General features: G+C 40.6%; 1 protein-coding gene across 1 annotated transcript; it reads left to right on the top strand.

Moving 5' to 3' along the window:
* The first annotated feature begins 7178 nt into the window (after positions 1-7178).
* LOC145497777 (m7GpppN-mRNA hydrolase NUDT17-like) lies at positions 7179-16651 on the top strand. Its single transcript, XM_081477635.1, has 7 exons — positions 7179-7642; positions 9155-9262; positions 9916-10099; positions 11529-11554; positions 12418-12510; positions 13189-13412; positions 15420-16651. The coding sequence occupies exons 1-7, from the start codon at positions 7565-7567 to the stop codon at positions 15688-15690; spliced, it is 984 nt and encodes a 327-aa protein (XP_081333761.1). The 5' UTR covers positions 7179-7564; the 3' UTR covers positions 15691-16651.
* Positions 16652-18386: the final 1735 nt, after the last annotated feature.

Genomic DNA, 18386 nt, shown 5'->3' with positions numbered 1-18386 from the left:
ATTAATTAAAAAAGACAACTCTTTTTCACCAAGTGTTTTCTTATTCCCCCCAACTTATAAAATCCCTTTGTCGGCTTTCGAAATAGGCTTCTTGTAGCAAACATGTACAGTCACATGGCACAATCTAGTACTCCTCCAAGCTTGACTGATGGAAAGTCGGTTTTGTTTAGGGAGTCGTCGCATTCTTTTAACATGATGTGTGGTGGATTCTGCACCAAGCCTAAAAGGCCCATTAATTCATTGGACCTCATTCCAGTTGAAGTGCTGCGCAGGCAGATAAATAAATAAATTAATAAATAAGTTTCTTAATTGACCACTCCACCAGTGGGGCTTTTCAGGGCCAATGGAAACAAATGATGAAACAAATAAATGCAAATGAACTAACATGGTTAAAAATCCCAATTGGCAGGGAGGCAGACCAGTTTATTTACAAGCATGACCGAGGAGTTGAACGAGGGTCTTCCTGGAAACAACTCTAGCTTAATGGTCAGAACACGACTTGAACCCGCTGCCTCCATACGACTCCAGTGGTCAATCTAGAGAGTTATTTTAAAATAATGTTTTGAAGCCTACCAAGTTGTACATTATCTTTATCGGCTCTTTTTCAGCGCTCTTTATTGGTTATATCATTAGCTATATTATTCTGGCCATCGTTATTTTGTGCATCTTGGTGCGCGTCGTAGGTTGTATCTTCGGGGGGCCGCCGCATGCATTAGTGAGACTAAGCGAAGCCGCACAGGAACCACAACAGTAAATACGTTTGCAACTGTCAGTGCAAGAGCTTCATCCAATCACTCCCCAGCCGAACGGATCGACACCAGAAGGTTTGCCCACGGTTTATCTACAGAGCCCACAGGAAGCTTTTGAAGCAGTTTGTGTACCCAAAATCATAGAACCTCCGACACCAACAGCGCCTCCGCCTAAAGCAGAACCTCCACCTCCCTACCCTGGCGAGGAAGCATCGCCGACTTTTGTAGTATCATGTACCATCTTATAGTATCTGAAAACTGTTTCTGCATATCAGTGTAGTGTAGCCATTTCACTCTGATTTAGGCAGCTATCTGGTGCGCATGGTCCAGAATCCAAACAGTGGTTTAATTGTAGAAAAACGTATATATACTAGGAGTGCGAGTGATCAAGGCACAGCGCACTAACCGTCATAACTCTGGACTTTTAAGGGTCTGTGTTCGAGCAGTCGCCGAGGTATTTGTGTCGTGATTTCAGGTAAGTCATTTTACCTTCATAAAAGACTCTCTATACGTCCAGGTGTACGCATAGACACCAGCGAATTTAATGTTGATTTTAGAGGAGAAGGGGTAACCCTGCGATGGATTAGCATCCGTCCAGTGGGAGTAGCAAAAAAAATACAGTTTTACCTTTGAGTCGACACAACATGATATATTGCGTATCGTTTTTATTTATCCACTGACCGTTAGATCTCCATGTCGAGGCTCTAGTTTGTCCAACAGTGGCCGAAATTAAAAATAAAGCTAGGTTTTGTTTAAAATCACGCATAACGAAAAACACTCAGCTAATGGAGCAAATCGAGTTCGGCGATTATGATCTGAGGTTTTTCACATTTCAATAGCTCATTTCAATAACAATTACAGCTGCAGCCAGAAGCTCGAAAATCTTCACACAAGCAACGGCAGGGAGCAATATTTTGTTACACAAAAGAAGTTGCAAAAGAAAATCTGATCAGTGTTGGAGCTATGACGAAGAGTTTTCAAAATTGTGTTGTTTTAGGTAAGTTTCTGTGGTGATTTTCGTCCCCTAGCTAGGCTTAATTACTCTAGAAATGGTTAAAACCAGAATGGGCTCGCCAGTCAAATAAAATCTTCCTTTAAACTCTATCCCGGCCTTGAATAACACCTCTGACCGGCAAGTAAGGATAACAACACGTTAAATGGGTAATTGGCAATTCGTTTTTATGTTACAAGCAAAGCTAAGCAGAAGTATTAATGCTACAATCAATGGCGAAATCACCAGGGTTAACAATTTGTTGCCGGTTGTAACTAATTATTACGTAAAATAGGTTAATTGGAATTTGATTCTTTGGCAAATTTCAGTGTTCGCGCGTTGAATTGTCCAGTCCTCCTGCTAAAATAGCCGTTCAGGAAAATACAATTAATTTCTACGAAGCAATTTTCACGTTGTTACGTATAGAACATACATGTATTTAGTAAAAAGTCATAACCTGTAGCTATCTATCGAACACCAATGGCGTAATTAAGCTCAATACAGCCCAGTGTAGTAAATTACGGTATATCGCATCTAAATCCTAACGAGACAGTTGTACTTATAAATTATTAAAGACTCATTTTCAAACGAAAGTAAAAACGTTTCAATATTAATTGCCTTATGATAACATCAGGGTGTTCAATGTTTGTCCATTATATCACCGACGAAAGCTATTCGTTTAAATCGAGATTTTGATCTGCGATGCTTCTGAGACTATTATATATTTTACTTCGCAGTATTGCTGTCCCTCTTAAAAGAAGTTGAAGGTAATTTAAACCCTTTGTTCTTGAGTTATACTTAACAGTTAAAAATTAAGTTTCCAGTCTTCAAGACGTTGGCATTAGGGCTTGGTCTGGGTGTTCTAGGCGTTCAGAAGTGCAACAAGATCTCCTAATTGGACAAACAAATCATAATAAACACAAAGATAAACATACAAAAACAAATAAAGCAAGTTCCAGAATTAGCGGACTTCTATGGTTGTACGGTTCCAGTTTATCTCCTGTAGTTCTTAAGTTGTCAGGATTTTTTGGTGGGCATTACCATAGTCGGTCGTCTCTTTCTTGTAGCACGGATCTGCCCGAGAAAATGCCGTTTTACATTGGCTTATTTATATTCGGTCGGTCGTTCGTCTATTTATTATTTATTTTCATGTGTCTGTCCTGTTATTGACAATGAATTTCGCCATAACATTGTCAAAGTAGCCTGCAGCTACTTTGACAATGTTATGACGAAATTCATGACCAATAACGGGACAGACGCATGAAAACTGACGTCAATTGTAAAATTCATTTATCTATTTTTTTTTTATTATTTTGGCATTCTACTATGTATTGCTGTTGTTTCCAGCTTTCAACGCCAGTGCTTTTGTTGGCTTCTTTTTCCTCGCGACCTTCGTCATTGGTGGAGTGATCTTTTTAGTTTTGTGCTGCAAAGATCGGAAGTACCTTTTTGGGAGCCAGCGCCAGGAGCAGCCAGCGGCAATGACAGTTGCTATTCCCGACATGCAACAGTCTGTACCAGTGCCTTCGCTGCAGGCAGAACTAGCTTTCCCACAGTTCGAAGGGAGCACTTTTCCAGAATGCGCAACACCTCTTCAAGTACAACTTGAAACGACGTATTTGCCTTATGTTGGAGAGCCGCCACCACCTTACCCTGGTAATTAACAATGGCATCTAGTCAGAGAAATTGAAAATTAATATTTCGTCATCGACGTGGAATCACACAAGTGTCCCTCGAGAAAGCAGGAAGCTCAGTTGTCGCTCCAAGATTTGGAGGAGGTGCGGAGACGCCAAAAAGAAGGGGAGGGGAAGGGTGCGGTAATTGTGAAAGCCACTCGATCCACGGACCTGGGTTGAAACATTTCAGAAGTTCATATTAGGCTTTTTCATTCAACTTGGTCGATCGTCACTTACAGAGGAAGCAACTTGATACTGACGAACTTACTAGACCTTAACAAGCCACTTATAATTGCCAGGGTGCAACCTCATTATGAAGGATAATTTTGCCTAGGCCTAGGAGAACGGGCTGAGTTTAAAGTGTAGCCATGTGTAGAAAATAACGATATAACTATTTCTTGCCAACCGTACCTACGTACGACGTAGGTCTTGAACATTAATTAACAATATCACGTCAAGTCTTCTATTCTTGTTACGTGTTTGCTTATGCTGTGCATTATGAGACGAATTCATGGGAAATAATAATAAAACTGTAATCATCATCATCATCATCATCATCATCGTCATTATCATCATCTAGTTCTTCAATACACTTACGGATACAGTAGATATAACAGTGGCGTAGCTCCCTTTAAGCCAGTAAGCCCGGGCTTACAAACTTTTCTCGGTAGGTTTATTTTTTCTTGGAAGATTTCTTTTTTTATTTCATAGAACTAGTTTTCTGGGTGACTTTGTTTTTAAGTGCTCGTGTCCCCAACCTTCTTTTCGGGTTTCTTTCCCACGTCTGTTGTAGTTCTATATTTAGATTGCATTGTTCAATGTAACGCTCGCACCAGTGGCTGCGGGTTTTGCTAAAAAAAATTCACTGTTTTATCTAATAAGCGAAGCAGAGCTTTCGTATACGTGCAATCTGACCGACAAGAAAGAGTACGAGAACGAGATGTTGCGGTGGAAAACAGTTACTTCATTCAACTGGAAAATGACCAGCAACTCTCGCTGACACTCCTTAACTGCATAAATACAACTCTATGTCCAAACGTTAACACCATCCTCACGATCCTTCTCACGATGCCTGTGTCAACTGCAACTCCTGACTTGGGCGCAGTTTTAGCCTGATGCATATAGTCAAGACTTCTACGGGCAACCATGAGGATAGAGTGACTCTCGACCCTTGTTCTAATGCACGCGTAAATGGACATAGCCATTGACGGGGAGGCCGTGGCTCGTAAGTTTTGCTGCAAGAAGAATAGGATGCTAACCTTTAGATTCCCACAAAACTTGACTTGAGATAGTTAGCTCGGCATTCAGTCCAGTAGTACTGGGTTGTACAGTACAATCCGTTATAGCTTCAAATCAGATCTCGTTTAGTTGCTAAGAATTCATGACGTGACTTATGACTCAATATCTAATTTCCTGCTACAAGACACTTCATATTTATTGCTGCTTTCGTCTTGTCTACCACAAGTTAAATCACAAGCAATCTTAAACCACAAGACGGTCTTTGTAGTTAGCAAGAAAAACTGAATCTGCTGAGTCTGGCAATTCACACCAGCGTTACACATTTACCGTTTGGATAATATTCCTTTTGTTTGTTTGTTTGTTTGTTTGTTTGTTTGTTTTGTTCTTGTTTTTGTTTTTGTTTTTTTGTAATTAAAAAGTGGGTGTATTTGTAAATTAATAACAATTACAGACTTATATGACTCATTTTTCCATGGCGGCGAAAAACCATCCATTGATTCCAAGATGAAAAGAAAAGAAAAGAAAACGAAGATTCATTCAAATTCTTTGTTGTTGTTGTTGAATTCTCACACTTGTTTCCAGAGCTCCTTCTCTTGAATGTCTGATTACATCGCAGGTATCACAAGCTCCCTTGAAGTCGTGAACATTGTTTTTTGACATTATGTAACAGCGTAAATATATTAGTTTGCATGGGAATGTAACGATCGTATATTACAGGTCGAAATGTGGAAAAAAAAATTGAATGAAAACGCCCTAATACATGTACTTCGACTCTTATGTGTATTACTTGTGTTTAGGTGCTGTTTTGAGGCCGTTTCAGAGCGATTCCAGCGAGTTTCAGTTTCATCAATTCTGGAGAGGAAAACGGTAAATATGAAACTTGCAAGAATCGCTCTGAAACGACCCCAAAACCAACCTCGTTCCCAGGGTCTCTCACCTTACCGCCACCTGGAGCGAGCGAGGAGAGACCCTGGTTGGGTCTGGTCACGTGCCACTTTGACAATTGAGAACATCAGGGAGGGGTCCTCTGTAGCAGCAATTTGTCGCGTTGAGCTTTGTCGAACTCAAAGTATCGCGCTGCGACTGCCATTACCCACGGCGTTTATCAATACTTCGCTTTCAGGCTGAAATTTCGAATAATATCTATTCCAAACGTTTACCTAAAGGTTAAGCAAGTCTGTCTCGAGGCAATTTAGTGGTCGTAATTTTCAGTGTTGCCGTCTTACCCACTGGATTTATGGAAAGATCTGGAAAGTCAGTCATATTTTCTACTGTGGACGTCAATTACTACGGGATTTCATCCCGTAGTAATTGTTGTTTCTCCTGTGAATGCACTCGATCAAATTGATGCAAAAACATAAGAATGTCTCTAGGAAAACGTATAGCTTTCTCAAAGTAAAGCTAAGGCAGTCTCTGAAGAAAAGCTGGACGAAGATAAATATGATATTCGTGCAACGCACTGTGCTTGCAAACAGTTCTAATCAAATAGCTGGGCCCGGCGTCACCTGCGGCGTTACAATATAGAATGCAAGTAAGCCATATGTTCACGGAATATTTTAATCTTTGTCCCTGGAGAGCCAATACTTAGAGCCTTAAAACATATCTTGCAATAGAAACGAACCTAAACAAATTATAAGCACGGCATGGCAAATTACAGAGGTGTCAAGCTCTAAGAAGTGACGTGCAGAGCGGAAACCATGCAGACCTACGACTTTGCTCTACTTCTAATTTCCATTTCTTCTAATAATACGGCATAAAAAGTGCCTCTCAGAAACACGCGTGAAGTAAAGAAAGGTCGAGAGATCGAAAATTAAATGAGAATTTGCACAATTGTCACGAACCGTTGGAGTCACGTACATTAATTTATTAATGACACCATAAAAACTATATTTTTCTTTTTCTAACCTCCTTTCGGTCGAAGTTCGTAATACAGGTATTATCCTTCGCGCTCTGCAAAGTTCGGGACGCCGAAGGCGAGGTGAAACTCCAATAAATGGTTTTCACTCGTTCGCTCCTTTTGAAGTGACTATGGCTTTCAGTGATCAATTAAAGGCCCTGAATTCTCTAAAATTATTTAATGGTCGTTAACACAACCTACACTTCATTCTGAGGTAAAGATCAGTCAAAGATCTTCCATACACAGCCTCGGCCGCGGTGTGCAATTCTCCATTCGCCTTCTTGAGGGGATTTTTACAATATGTAACGTCCTTCACTGAACCGTACAACCTTCAGCGACATGGATTTCCGCTATCAGATGATGGATAAGTTTCCCTCGGCGTCATCCCTGGAGAACATCATATCGTCCCTGGTTTTATACTTTGGTGACAACACATCCCGCACTCCCGTAGGCTAAGTATAGACGAAATTCCTACTAGGCCTCCCATCCCTTCAATAATTTAATTGTCATCTCCCAGATTCTGGGAGACACGTGACCAGACCCAACCAGGGTCTCTCCTCGCTCGCTCCAGGGGGCGGCAAGATGAGAGAACCTGGGAACGAGGTTGCCCCAAAACGTATACTGTGTTTCGAATTGTTGGTTACGATCACAGGGAGCCCAACCTCAGAATGTGACTGTTGTGACTCGATGTAACACAACGTCTCTCTCAAATCAGTAAGCCACAAACGAAAGCTACCTGTACTGTGATGACTCTGGCCCCGGTTGCTCGAAGGCTTGATAACGCTATCCACAACCGGATAAATCGCTATCCAGTGGATAAGTGTTAACAAAACAATCGCTGGATTTTGATTCGATTCGGCGGATAGCGTTACAACCGGGGTCCACTGGAAGCCGTAACTTGGCAACCGCGCTCGATTGTCGTTGTCTGCTCGTCGCCTTAAATATGTTGCATGGAAAACATTGAAGTTTGTGTCCAGAGATTTCGCTGAACTGCCGTCGACAAACTTCCAAGATGTCTGAAAGCAGCGATCCAAGAGTGTTTCTGAGTAAATATCAAGGAGGAGGAGAAGTACCTGCTTCGTTCGAAAGAGTAAGTAAATAAAACAGTAGTGCACGTACTTGGCTCCCGACTCCGACAGGCTGTCTAGGTCTAAAAGTGATAATTAGAGAGAAATTATCGATCAATCGAAAGTAAATTTATCGTTTATCGCAAATTGTCTGTTACCGATGGGGGCTTAAGTGCGATGCTAGTTTGAACTAAAATCACATTTCCATTGTCATTACTAGCTCGCAAAAGCTCGCCTTTAAACAGGCTCAAACCAGCTTAAACCTGGGAGATTTTCAGGCTAACCTGAGCGCTATTTGTATTTAGGTAATCACATGATTTTGAGTGTAATTTGGAATGAATAAGCACCAGTAAATATTTCAAAGGCTAACAAAATTGCATGTGCCCGTATAAAGGCGTATTGAGTTGCTACGTCGACATTGTTCTATCACCTGAATGTCCTGGGGTGGGGGAGGAATGGAATTTTTTCCCCATTTAGGGAGAGCTGTGTATGTGACAAGCATGTGTAACCAGTTACCACTGTCAGCCAGATAATCCCAGCCATGCTAGCGAAAACACACAAATTACACTCTTAGTATCATCAATAGCACACTTACATGTAGTTTGCATGACATATGCTGTGATATGACAACAACTACCAGAATTCATTTTGTTTCAGCTTTGTGGGCTTAAAAAACAACAGTGCCAATTAGCACAAGAAAAAGAAAATGTAAAGGATTCTGGTACTGGCATTCAAATGATGTATATTGCCTATTGTATACTTCCAGCTCCAAACAGTAAAGCAAGTTGCAGTTATCTCCCTCCTCCCCACTTCCCCCCCGGGGGGGGGGGTACTTTGGGAATCTCTGGGTGGGGATGTGCCGCTGGGGTCGTGGAACACTTAGCCTATACCAGAGCTAATTCAGCTGAATTTTGCTACCCTATACTAGAGTAAACTCCCCAAATCCCCCTTCCACCCCTCTGGGCTACAAGATGTACACTCACTTAACCTGCTGACATCCCACAAAGCTGCATGATGGTCTACTTTCTGTGCAGAGAAAAGGTCTCCTATACAGCCCAGACCAGTATTAATCTGGAGGGTACAGCAGTCAGATACACTTTGTTATATCAGTTGTCAAAGTGGAGCTTTCTTAAAATTGCCAAAGGTGTACAAAGGTATCCCCCTCCCCCTGTGCTTTTTGTGAAAAACTGCAGCCAAGGACAGGCAGTAATTAGCTTACTCATTGGGTCACTCGGCTATATACCTGAGCCAGTACTACTTGTAGACTTGATGTTGCTCCCAGTGCCACCCCTCAAGTTTGTTTGCCGATTAGATGCATCAGAGGATTTCAAAACAATTCAGGTTTTGTTGAGTTTTTGGCTATGCATGTTTCTCAAAATTTCAAACCTTCCTGAGGCACATCAGGTTATATTTAAATAGGTTTAACTGTAATTATCATAAGGAAATTGCAGGGTTGGGTTTTAATTACAGGATTAGAATGTGAACACCTCAGTATCAGAAATTAACACTTTTGTAATTTACTTTTTTGCCATCAGTGCGTTTTAACTGCAATGGGCTGTAGCGAAAACCATATGCTTGCTGGGTATAGTTACAACAATGGGAGACTGGAGATTTATCCTAGTGCCCAAGGTGTCAAGTTTATGGTAAGAAATGGACTATCCTGGTTTGCATTTTGAATTTTTAAGAGATAAATTAGGTCACAGAATGTACAATGACAAATGTTAGGATGCTAATACAAATTACTGGCTGCTATTGTGCATTAAATGTACTTGTAGGACTTGGATATAGAGTTCTGTTTGAAGTCTTGACTAAACTGTTACATTGTAAATTATTTATTTATATGTACACATTATCAGAAATATTCACTAGCCCAGTTTTCAAGGAGGGGGGAGGGTTTGCCAGAGGAAAAGAACATTTTCCTGATTTTCTTTGCATATATGCAACTTTTTTGCTGCCAAGAGGGTCCTACTGTCAAAAATGCAGCCTTAAGGGTAACCCCCCCGCACTGTTCCTCTTTCCTCTAGCAGTGGTGGATCCAGACCTTGAGCTAAGAAGGGGCTGGAGGGCAGTTTTTTTACTTGCCCTGCCGGCTTTTCTTCCTTCTATAATTTTTTTTTTCACCCAAAATAAGGGGGAAGGGACCAGCTCCCCCTCTGACCCCTCCCCTAGATCTGCCTCTGTCTAGGGCCACACACAAACATATTGCATGCAATGCAAATTTTCAACCTATAAGTACTGTATCTAGAATTAACAGGTGTCACTTCTGATTGTGGCATTGTATGTATTTCCCTGTCAGCATCCCACTGGATGTCCTTGTCGTTTTCTTACGGGATCAGATATTGCTAACATTCCAGAGAGTACGACACGTCAAGGAGTTAAGGTAGCAGTAGCTGGTTTGCTGGAATCATCAGATGGCCATGTACTGCTGACAAGGCGAGCACAACACATGCGGACATTCCCTTGTGTATGGGTTCCTCCAGGTATACACAATAAATTGTAAATTATGTGTGTTATAGTCTGCATACCAGCCAAGTAGCCTATCAGGCTGGAGCTAATCCTGGCTCACCTCCCCGTGGATAGAATGCTAGTCGGCCTCAGCATTAAATTTGCTGCTACCCATTTAAAATACACCCGGATGGAGAGAGGCAAAGTGAGAGGCTAAAGTGTTTTGCCCAAGAACACTATATCATGTACATGATGTACATGTATGGTTGTCAATATTTATACCTAATGATTTGTACCTTTTTGCTACATTTTGGCAGCACATCAGGCAAGTTTGTATTTTGAGGAGATGTAAAATAGTTGAGCCAAAATGCCCATGGGAAGTCCAAGCATTAGCCACTGAAGCATAAAAGAATGTTACAATTTGGTATTTTAACCATATACACAAATTTGGCCAAATGACCATGATATTGTCCTTGACATCACAGGAAATCAGGACGGCAGATATAGCTTCTGATTGGCTAATTGCAAATTTGGGTGCAGTAAAATGAGACACAGAATCATACAGTTTACATTCAAGTATTTGCATTGTGGTTGGAAGACGTAACATGCATTTTTATACCAAACACCGATAACCTAACTACCCTTGCACTGAGTTGATCCCAGCTGTACTGTGCACAACATCTGAAGTAAATGATTTCTAATTAACCAGCTTAACCTTCCCTAGATCTTTCTTAATCTCTGACAGTACTTATGCAAAGTTTAACCTCCTGTATAACAATTACTAACAGTTATTTGTTTTCTCAACCTGTGAATTTCTAACCATCTCTCTTTACAAGCATGTTAGAAAATATTCTAGGATATTATTAATTATGTTTGAAATATTATATAATCTAAAGCATGCACTGTAAAAATGACAGGTAAGAAGTGCAGTTCTAATTAACCTACTGTCCCTGTATCTGGCTTGGAGTACAATGCACCTACTCCCCCTGGATGAGATGTTACTCGTAGATTGAAGGTTACCCCCCAGCATAATGTCTGACTGCCCCAATCAATTTGCCAGTACCCATTACTCACCCCTGGGTGGAGAGAGGCACTGTGAGAGTGAAGTGTCTTACCTTGAGACTGCTCATTCCAGAGTCCAGCAGCTCAGTAGTTTACCATAACATACCTGGTAGCCACCCCATTTCTTGAAAAAAATGACATATTGTCAATGACAATTTATTGCAGTTGTCTCTTGGCCCATCAACCCCATTTCTACTAATCTACTTGAAAATAACTAAAATTTTAAGCTTTTCAGAACAACCCGGCTAACTGAGGTATAAATATGTCAAAACCATCAGACTCTTAGCTGTTATTATAACAGCTAAGAGTCTGAGGGTTAACAGTAAACTTATAATATACCGTACATGCAGCTCACATGAATAAGATTCCCATGCATGTTTATGCCTATTCTATACTTTGCAGGTGGTCACGTAGAGCCAGGAGAACCAGTGAGTATAACAAAAAACATTTCATAGCAATTGCTAAATTATGTGTAGAACTTTGGTCTTTCCTGATAAATTTGAGATGTATTTATTAAAGTCATTTGAGGGAGATTTCCCCCTAATTTATCATTAGAAATCAATGTTTGTTATAGTTTGTGAACTATGACAAAATATTGAAGAAAGAGCTTCATGTATGCGCATGAATATTCCTGCAGTTGTACCAACCAGTACACCCACATTACTGTAATGTGTCATATGCAATATCCCACTTCTCGGTTTGTTCTCGTTGTTATGCATTTGAGCCGTATAGCCAGTATAACTACACGTAGTGTATATATGTAGTCCATGTAGCTGCTACATTCTTTGGTTAGTTGGGAAGAAGCACACACAAAAAAAATACTGCTGCAGTCTTCCTGTTTTTTTCTCAATTAGAATTTGTTTTACCCGTGGCTCCCACCTAACCAAACTCAAGAAATGCATCCAGTTCTTGCATGCTTAATGCTTTATTTTTGCTTGGAACTGTTGACTATTTAGTACATGTGTACACTGTATGTGATGGAATCCACCGTAGGAAAAACGATGGTGACTGTACATTTTACCACAATGCCTCGCGAACCTAACACAGCCCAAAAGGCACAAAGAAAGCCTTATAATTGCAATATTTGTCCCTGTACGAAGGATATTAAGTAGCCTAGGTTTGAAGACTTTATAACGTTTCTGTCCTTTTTTATGAACGTTGTTTAGGTTTTCGTGCGCTAAGAACTATGGGTAAATTTATCGGTCGCCATCTTTTTTGCTACGGAGTGTTACTTTGACGTACATGCAGCGGATAATTATGTTAATTATATTCATTGTGGCATTTATTTCAGCTCAATCAAGCGTTTCTTAGAGAGCTATCTGAAGAAACTGGATTGACATTTTCAGAGGGAGACGTTAACCTGTCAACCCTCGGACTTTGGGAGGTACTGGAAATAGAATTTTCAATCTAACTGAAACGCAGCCCTCAGGCTTAATGAATATAATATGGTCTAAAAGTCCCTTCCACAAGATCAAATTATCCTGGTAGGACTCCCATATAAAAAGGAGGGCCCGGGTGCTTGTCGTATCATTTAGAGGTTAAAAAAGCTGGTTTGGCATCTAAAAGGTCCCACAGGAGGAGCTTTCGCGGTACCTTTTAGGGTATTGAGCCAAAAAAAAGTCAGCGCCAGATAATGAGTTACCTTAGAATTGGTTGCTCTTAGGGGTGAAAAACTTTCAAGCCACGCCCACGAAACAAAATCTTGCATGGTACACACACTGTACCTCTTAGGGGTTCTTTTCAAAGTTTCCAACGAGCACCCCATCCTTTTTATATGGGATTCCCCCCCCCCCTCCTGGGCAAATTAAATCAAGCTTTTCACTCAGGAAACTCTCTTGTTTATCGCCTAAAATGACCAAAGTTCTGCATTTCGATTGCTAATCGCTTTGTTATTTCATGGCCTTAGTGGTACAGTAGCTGTACTTTAATGGCTTTGATCGATAGACCCATAGTGCAACTGACCCGAATAGAAAGCTTGTAACACTCATTAGAAATGCCATTCAAAATCTGTAACTTCGAAGCAACCCCACTTTGATAATCGCTTCTCTTGCTCGATTTTCAGTCAGTGTTTCCTCCCATTCTATCAAATGGTCTACCTGTAAGGCACCATGTCATCGTGTACTTCCTAGCCCGCGCCCAGGAAGACCATCGCACACTGCAGGGTCGACTCAGCCTGCAACACAAAGAGGTTGATGCATCGACATGGCTTGACGAGGCGACTGCCACTGAGGCGGCGCAAAGCGATGACTTCGGACAATCGAGAAAAGTGCCACAACGATATTTCAAGTAAGTTTTGCAGTCAACATAAAAAGCTCCGTTTTCAAAATTTGTTTTCCGTCCACGCGAAAACGTAAAGCCGGTGTTTTCAAATTCCTTCGGTTTGAGAAGCGTTTCCGAAAAGCTCAATTTTCCTGACTGATTAGTGTGGACGGAAGGCCTAAATGTAGAATTAAAGTTGCGTTTTCAAATTTCCCCGGCGTAGTGTGGACGAGGCTACGCTCTTCTAATAACTAGGCCCTCCTTTTAGTAGCAAGTAAACAGTAGCAGCGCGACCAGAAACAACATCAACAACAACTTAACCATCAACAACAACAATGACTATGACAGCAGCGTTTAAAGTCTTAAGTCTCTGCTCACGCATGCACTGTTCACTAAATACGGGCATTGTCATAAATTTGATATCTAATAATACAACAACAGCAACAATCACCAACGGCGCCATGACAGTGATGACTTTATGTACAACAGCTGTAATAAAACGGAAAATACGAGCTACCAATACGAAACTCGCACTTAAGAGCTAAATATACTAGTCCAATTTATGAACATTTTCTTGCATGGAGAGACCGAAATTCATTATAAGCTCAACTGTCTCACATTGAACTAACGAAGGGAACAAGATTTGTCACAGATCGTCTCTGCTTTTCTATATTACGGACAATGATCTCTTTCACTGCATGCTGTGATCTCTTACATTTCTCTTGGCAAGAGATTCATTTTCCTTCATTTTCCGAACAACCACGCTGCTGCAACTCTAAAAACCTGTTTTGGGAAGCAAATATAACGACTAATGCAATTTGTACTATTTCCTTTGCAATCGTATCTATAGCAAAATTCTCGATCGTGACTGGTTCTCCGCGCGCCTATTTTGCGCGTAATCATAACAACTACAATTTCCGCAAATGTGATTGGTGCATAAACTGCTGTATTTTGCTCTAATTAATCTGCAAAGTTGTAATCGGACAGTGTAATCGGACAGTTGGCTGTAATCGGACACCTGTAATCAGACAGTTACATGAGCCAATCATTTTAAGTCCTCTCCACTAAATCCACCAATCACAACATTGATTAAAATCACTATAGTAACCACTGTGGAGGTTTAATCTCTGGTGACTGTTTTGAAAGAGACTTGACAACCATTTTGCGAGCTGTTCTCCATATTTTTATAATTATGATATTTAAAAGCTTTTTTCAAATGAAACTTTTACTTTTGTGGGAAATTGTAATTGTTATGATTAATTGGTAACAGGACATCGAGTCGTCCAATTCAGTCCGTAATCATACTCGTGATTAACAAATCGGACTCCCGCTTCACGGTCGTCCGATTTTGTTAATCACTCGTATGATTACAGACCGAATTGGACTCCACTCAGTCCTATTACCATTATTAATCGGCGAGTGATCACGTGGGTGTCCAATTACAGGTATCCAATTTGAACTTTTTGTAATTGGATGCCTGAAATTGGATACTCAGGTGATTCACATGTCAATTACGCGCGAATTAATGGCTTTCTTCTTAATGATTCCTACAGTTTTTAAAACTTATGGAAAGCGCTACTGCCGTTTTCCCTCAAAAGAAGCTCTCCAAAGAATTTTATAATTTTGTTAATTTGTAATTGATACGATTAATTAGTAATTGGACCTCGTGCCGTACAATTCAGGGAGTAATCGTGCTCGTAATTTCAAATCGGCCTCGCGTTACGCGCTCATCCGATTTTGAAATTTCTCGCCCGGTTACTCCCTGAATTGTACTCCACTCGGTCCAATAGACCTTTCCCGCATTCCACTTCAGTGCGTACGAACAATAGCACCAGAGCAAGGTTGAGGTGGACATTTCAACTGTATTTTTGTCCACCCTGACCTCGACTCGGCGCTATTGTTTGTTGGAATGCGGGAAAGGTCTGTTACTATTACAGTATTTGTGTGATGGTCATTCTTAGATTCGTATACAGTTACAAAACAAGACACGTTATGTTATTCATTTTTGTTGTTGTTGTTGTTGTTGTTTTACAGGGCTACTGTGATTGAAAATTCCCAGCCAGTTGAGAAAAACCTTCCATTATCAATCCTGATGTCATCCCTACCCCCCTCGGGAGCAAATGCGCAGGAGCGAAACATAGAGCGACTCTCCACTGGAACCAAGTTTGCACTTCGACAGTGGTTACAATTCCTCTACTCCCCTCCCCCAGGGGGTTTTCAACGGGGAGACTCATATGACACAGTGTTTCAGGAAATAACAAAAGCTGGCCATCAACCTGTAAAAAGCCCCTTTTGGGGAAAATAGAAATTGTTTGAATTGTTAAATGAACGATGTCCCAGTGGAACACCCCAGACGGGAGTGGGTGGGAAGAACAGTTCCACAAACACAATAGCGCAATTGCACGATTTCGTCATTTGACTACAATTTATCTCTTTTTTCCTTTACTAATGCGATAATAATCACGGGAAAAAGAAATCGTAAAGCGGTCCGGTTCTTTTAGCATGCAAATCGCCTATTTTCATTTGCACTAGCTGGAAAACTTTGAACTCAAAGCAAGTCATATCTTCCGGAAACGCTCAGTTGCAGTCGAACTCGTTCCTGAACAATACTCGGACCGCTACGAACGTGCTCGAGACTCTCCACATTGAACGTTTTTACATAACGTCTCGGCAGCCATATTTGTGTTCCAAAACAATGAAATGGCCGCCATGTTGGTGTACCAAACCAATCCTGTGGGAGTTGAACTCTTTTCTAATGTAAACACTTTTTTTTATTCCCACAAATTTGCCTGGATCCACGTGACTGAAAACGCTCTTTTTAAAATAACGTCACCTGTAATATATTGATAGAGATAAGAACTATCTTACATTTGTGACAAGCTTTGTTACAATTATTTAGCACCAAGGGCTAATGGAATAATAAATCTGGAATGTTTGCATCTGTTGTTATTTGCCGGTCTTCTTCTTCTCTAAAAAATTACCTCTCGCCCTGATCGTATTCAAGAGTGACATTGTTAAGGTCCCACCTGGCCATGGGCTTGAAAGTTAAAATAAAATTAGCCAGAGCAACTGGGAAGCGAGGGGAAGCGGGCGCATTCTGGGATAGATCTAGGGCGGATCACAGACGAAGGTATTTCTCCTGCTCCCTTGATCATAAAAAAATTGAATTTTCTCGTTGATTTTGACCCTTGGGTGGGAAATTTGGGCGCGTTTAATTTACCATTAATCGGAGCACTTGTTTTCAACCATTGTACTGATAAATTCAGCTATTGTGTTCATTGCTTTATTTGAAAAGGCTGTTTATAGAAGGCTGCTTGCCTTTGCTGGAAGATTCGGTTACATTGATAAACAAACATTAATAAGATCAAGCCACAAAATACAGGTATAAGGGGTGGTGACTGGTCCTTGAAAGGTCTTAAAAAACCGTGGGGCTCTCAAAATTTTCGTAGAATTTCATTAGTCTCGCAGTTTCTTTCTTTTTTTTTTTTCCAATTTTCCACAGAGCTGTCTCGGAGTCTCGATTTTTTGCGACGCTAAGAAAGTCTCGAATTCTTGTTTTGTTTGTTTTTTTTATTTTCACAGACAACATCTAGGTGTCGCAATTTGCAAAGAAAAAGGCTAGTCTTGCCTTCTAATTAAACATTCCGCATGTTATATGGAAATGTTACATGGAAATTTGTCCTGTCGGGTGTTCGAAGATCGGGGTTCCCCCTGGTGACAGATAGCTGCGACGAGCATCGTTGACGTCAGCACGGATTTTCTTGACAACTAATGCCTGACAACCGTAGTAGTCATTCATTTATTAAATAGAGGAGAAAATGAGGTCTCTTCTTAAATGGTAAAGGTTTGATTTGAAGAAACCGAACAAGATTCTCTGATTGACACACCAAATTTCCACAGTATCCGAAAAACCTTAACATGGGAATTCAAAATAGTGGCTCAACGATCGTCTTAATTGGTAAGTCTATAATCACCAACTGTGCGACTATATATTGTGTTCGCTTCAGCTGAAGATTTAACAGGAAAACTGCACATCGAAACTCCTCATATACAATCGTCTGCTTGACGTGAACGCATTGTCTATCACGTTCAGTTTGCTCCAATGGATAAACAGGTCCGTATTCGTAACTTCATTGTTAACTGGGTCCTGAATTTTTCCAGTAGTTTTAAAACCATGCAAGAACTCTTCTGCTAAATACATCCAGTCGTTAAAGCCTTAGCTAACATCAGTTTGCGAGAAAAGAAAAACTGCTTTTTTGACTGAGATATCAGTGTCTATAGCCCGGTGAACAATGCGAGTCGAACTGTTCTAATACATCCCGGCTATTCACAGCTGTTATGGCGTTTATTTTTCCACGGGCACTGCAATTTTTCTGATAGGAACTAGTTCTTGCACTGCTTTTACGTTTGTTTGTTTGTTTGTTTTACACAGTATTCTGTTAAATTCACTCTCCTCCGAAGTAACTGTAATGTCCGCTGATCTTCTCATGTATATTGAAAATTCTGGCACAGTGCCATTTGCCTTTTCTGCATTTCGGCTTAGATATTTCATTTCCTATAGCTAATATGCAAATTCAGTATAGATCGAGTAGAGACAATATGCTGTTCAAATAGATTTAAAAAAGAAACTAAACTGTCAGCTGAACTGTTTATCGCGATAGAAACCAGAAATTCCATTATTTTGAATGAGATTTGTGATTTTACATGGTGATCCTTATTTGACGTGCATTTTTTCACTTTCACGTCTTGTGCAATCTCTCTCTCTCTTGTCTTAACTCAGCTTCGTACCCGCCAAGTGGTTTGATGGCAGTGACAACTGAATTGCCATGGCTAGAAATCATGTTTATTTGGCGTATGACAATATTTGCTTCTCAATCGACATAATCTACAAATGTTTCCAGCTTTCGGGATACTTCAGCAATATCTTATTGCCTTTTTTTTGCAAGGGTTTAGTTTCTTGGTGTTCAAATGAACAATCTTTCCATCATTAGTAAGTTGCAT

This window comes from Orbicella franksi, chromosome 9 (genome assembly GCF_964199315.1).
Source record: "Orbicella franksi chromosome 9, jaOrbFran1.1, whole genome shotgun sequence".
Classification (NCBI taxonomy): domain Eukaryota; kingdom Metazoa; phylum Cnidaria; class Anthozoa; order Scleractinia; family Merulinidae; genus Orbicella; species Orbicella franksi.
The sequence above is the reverse complement of the archived record's forward strand: the minus strand, read 5'-3'. Positions and strand labels throughout refer to the sequence as shown.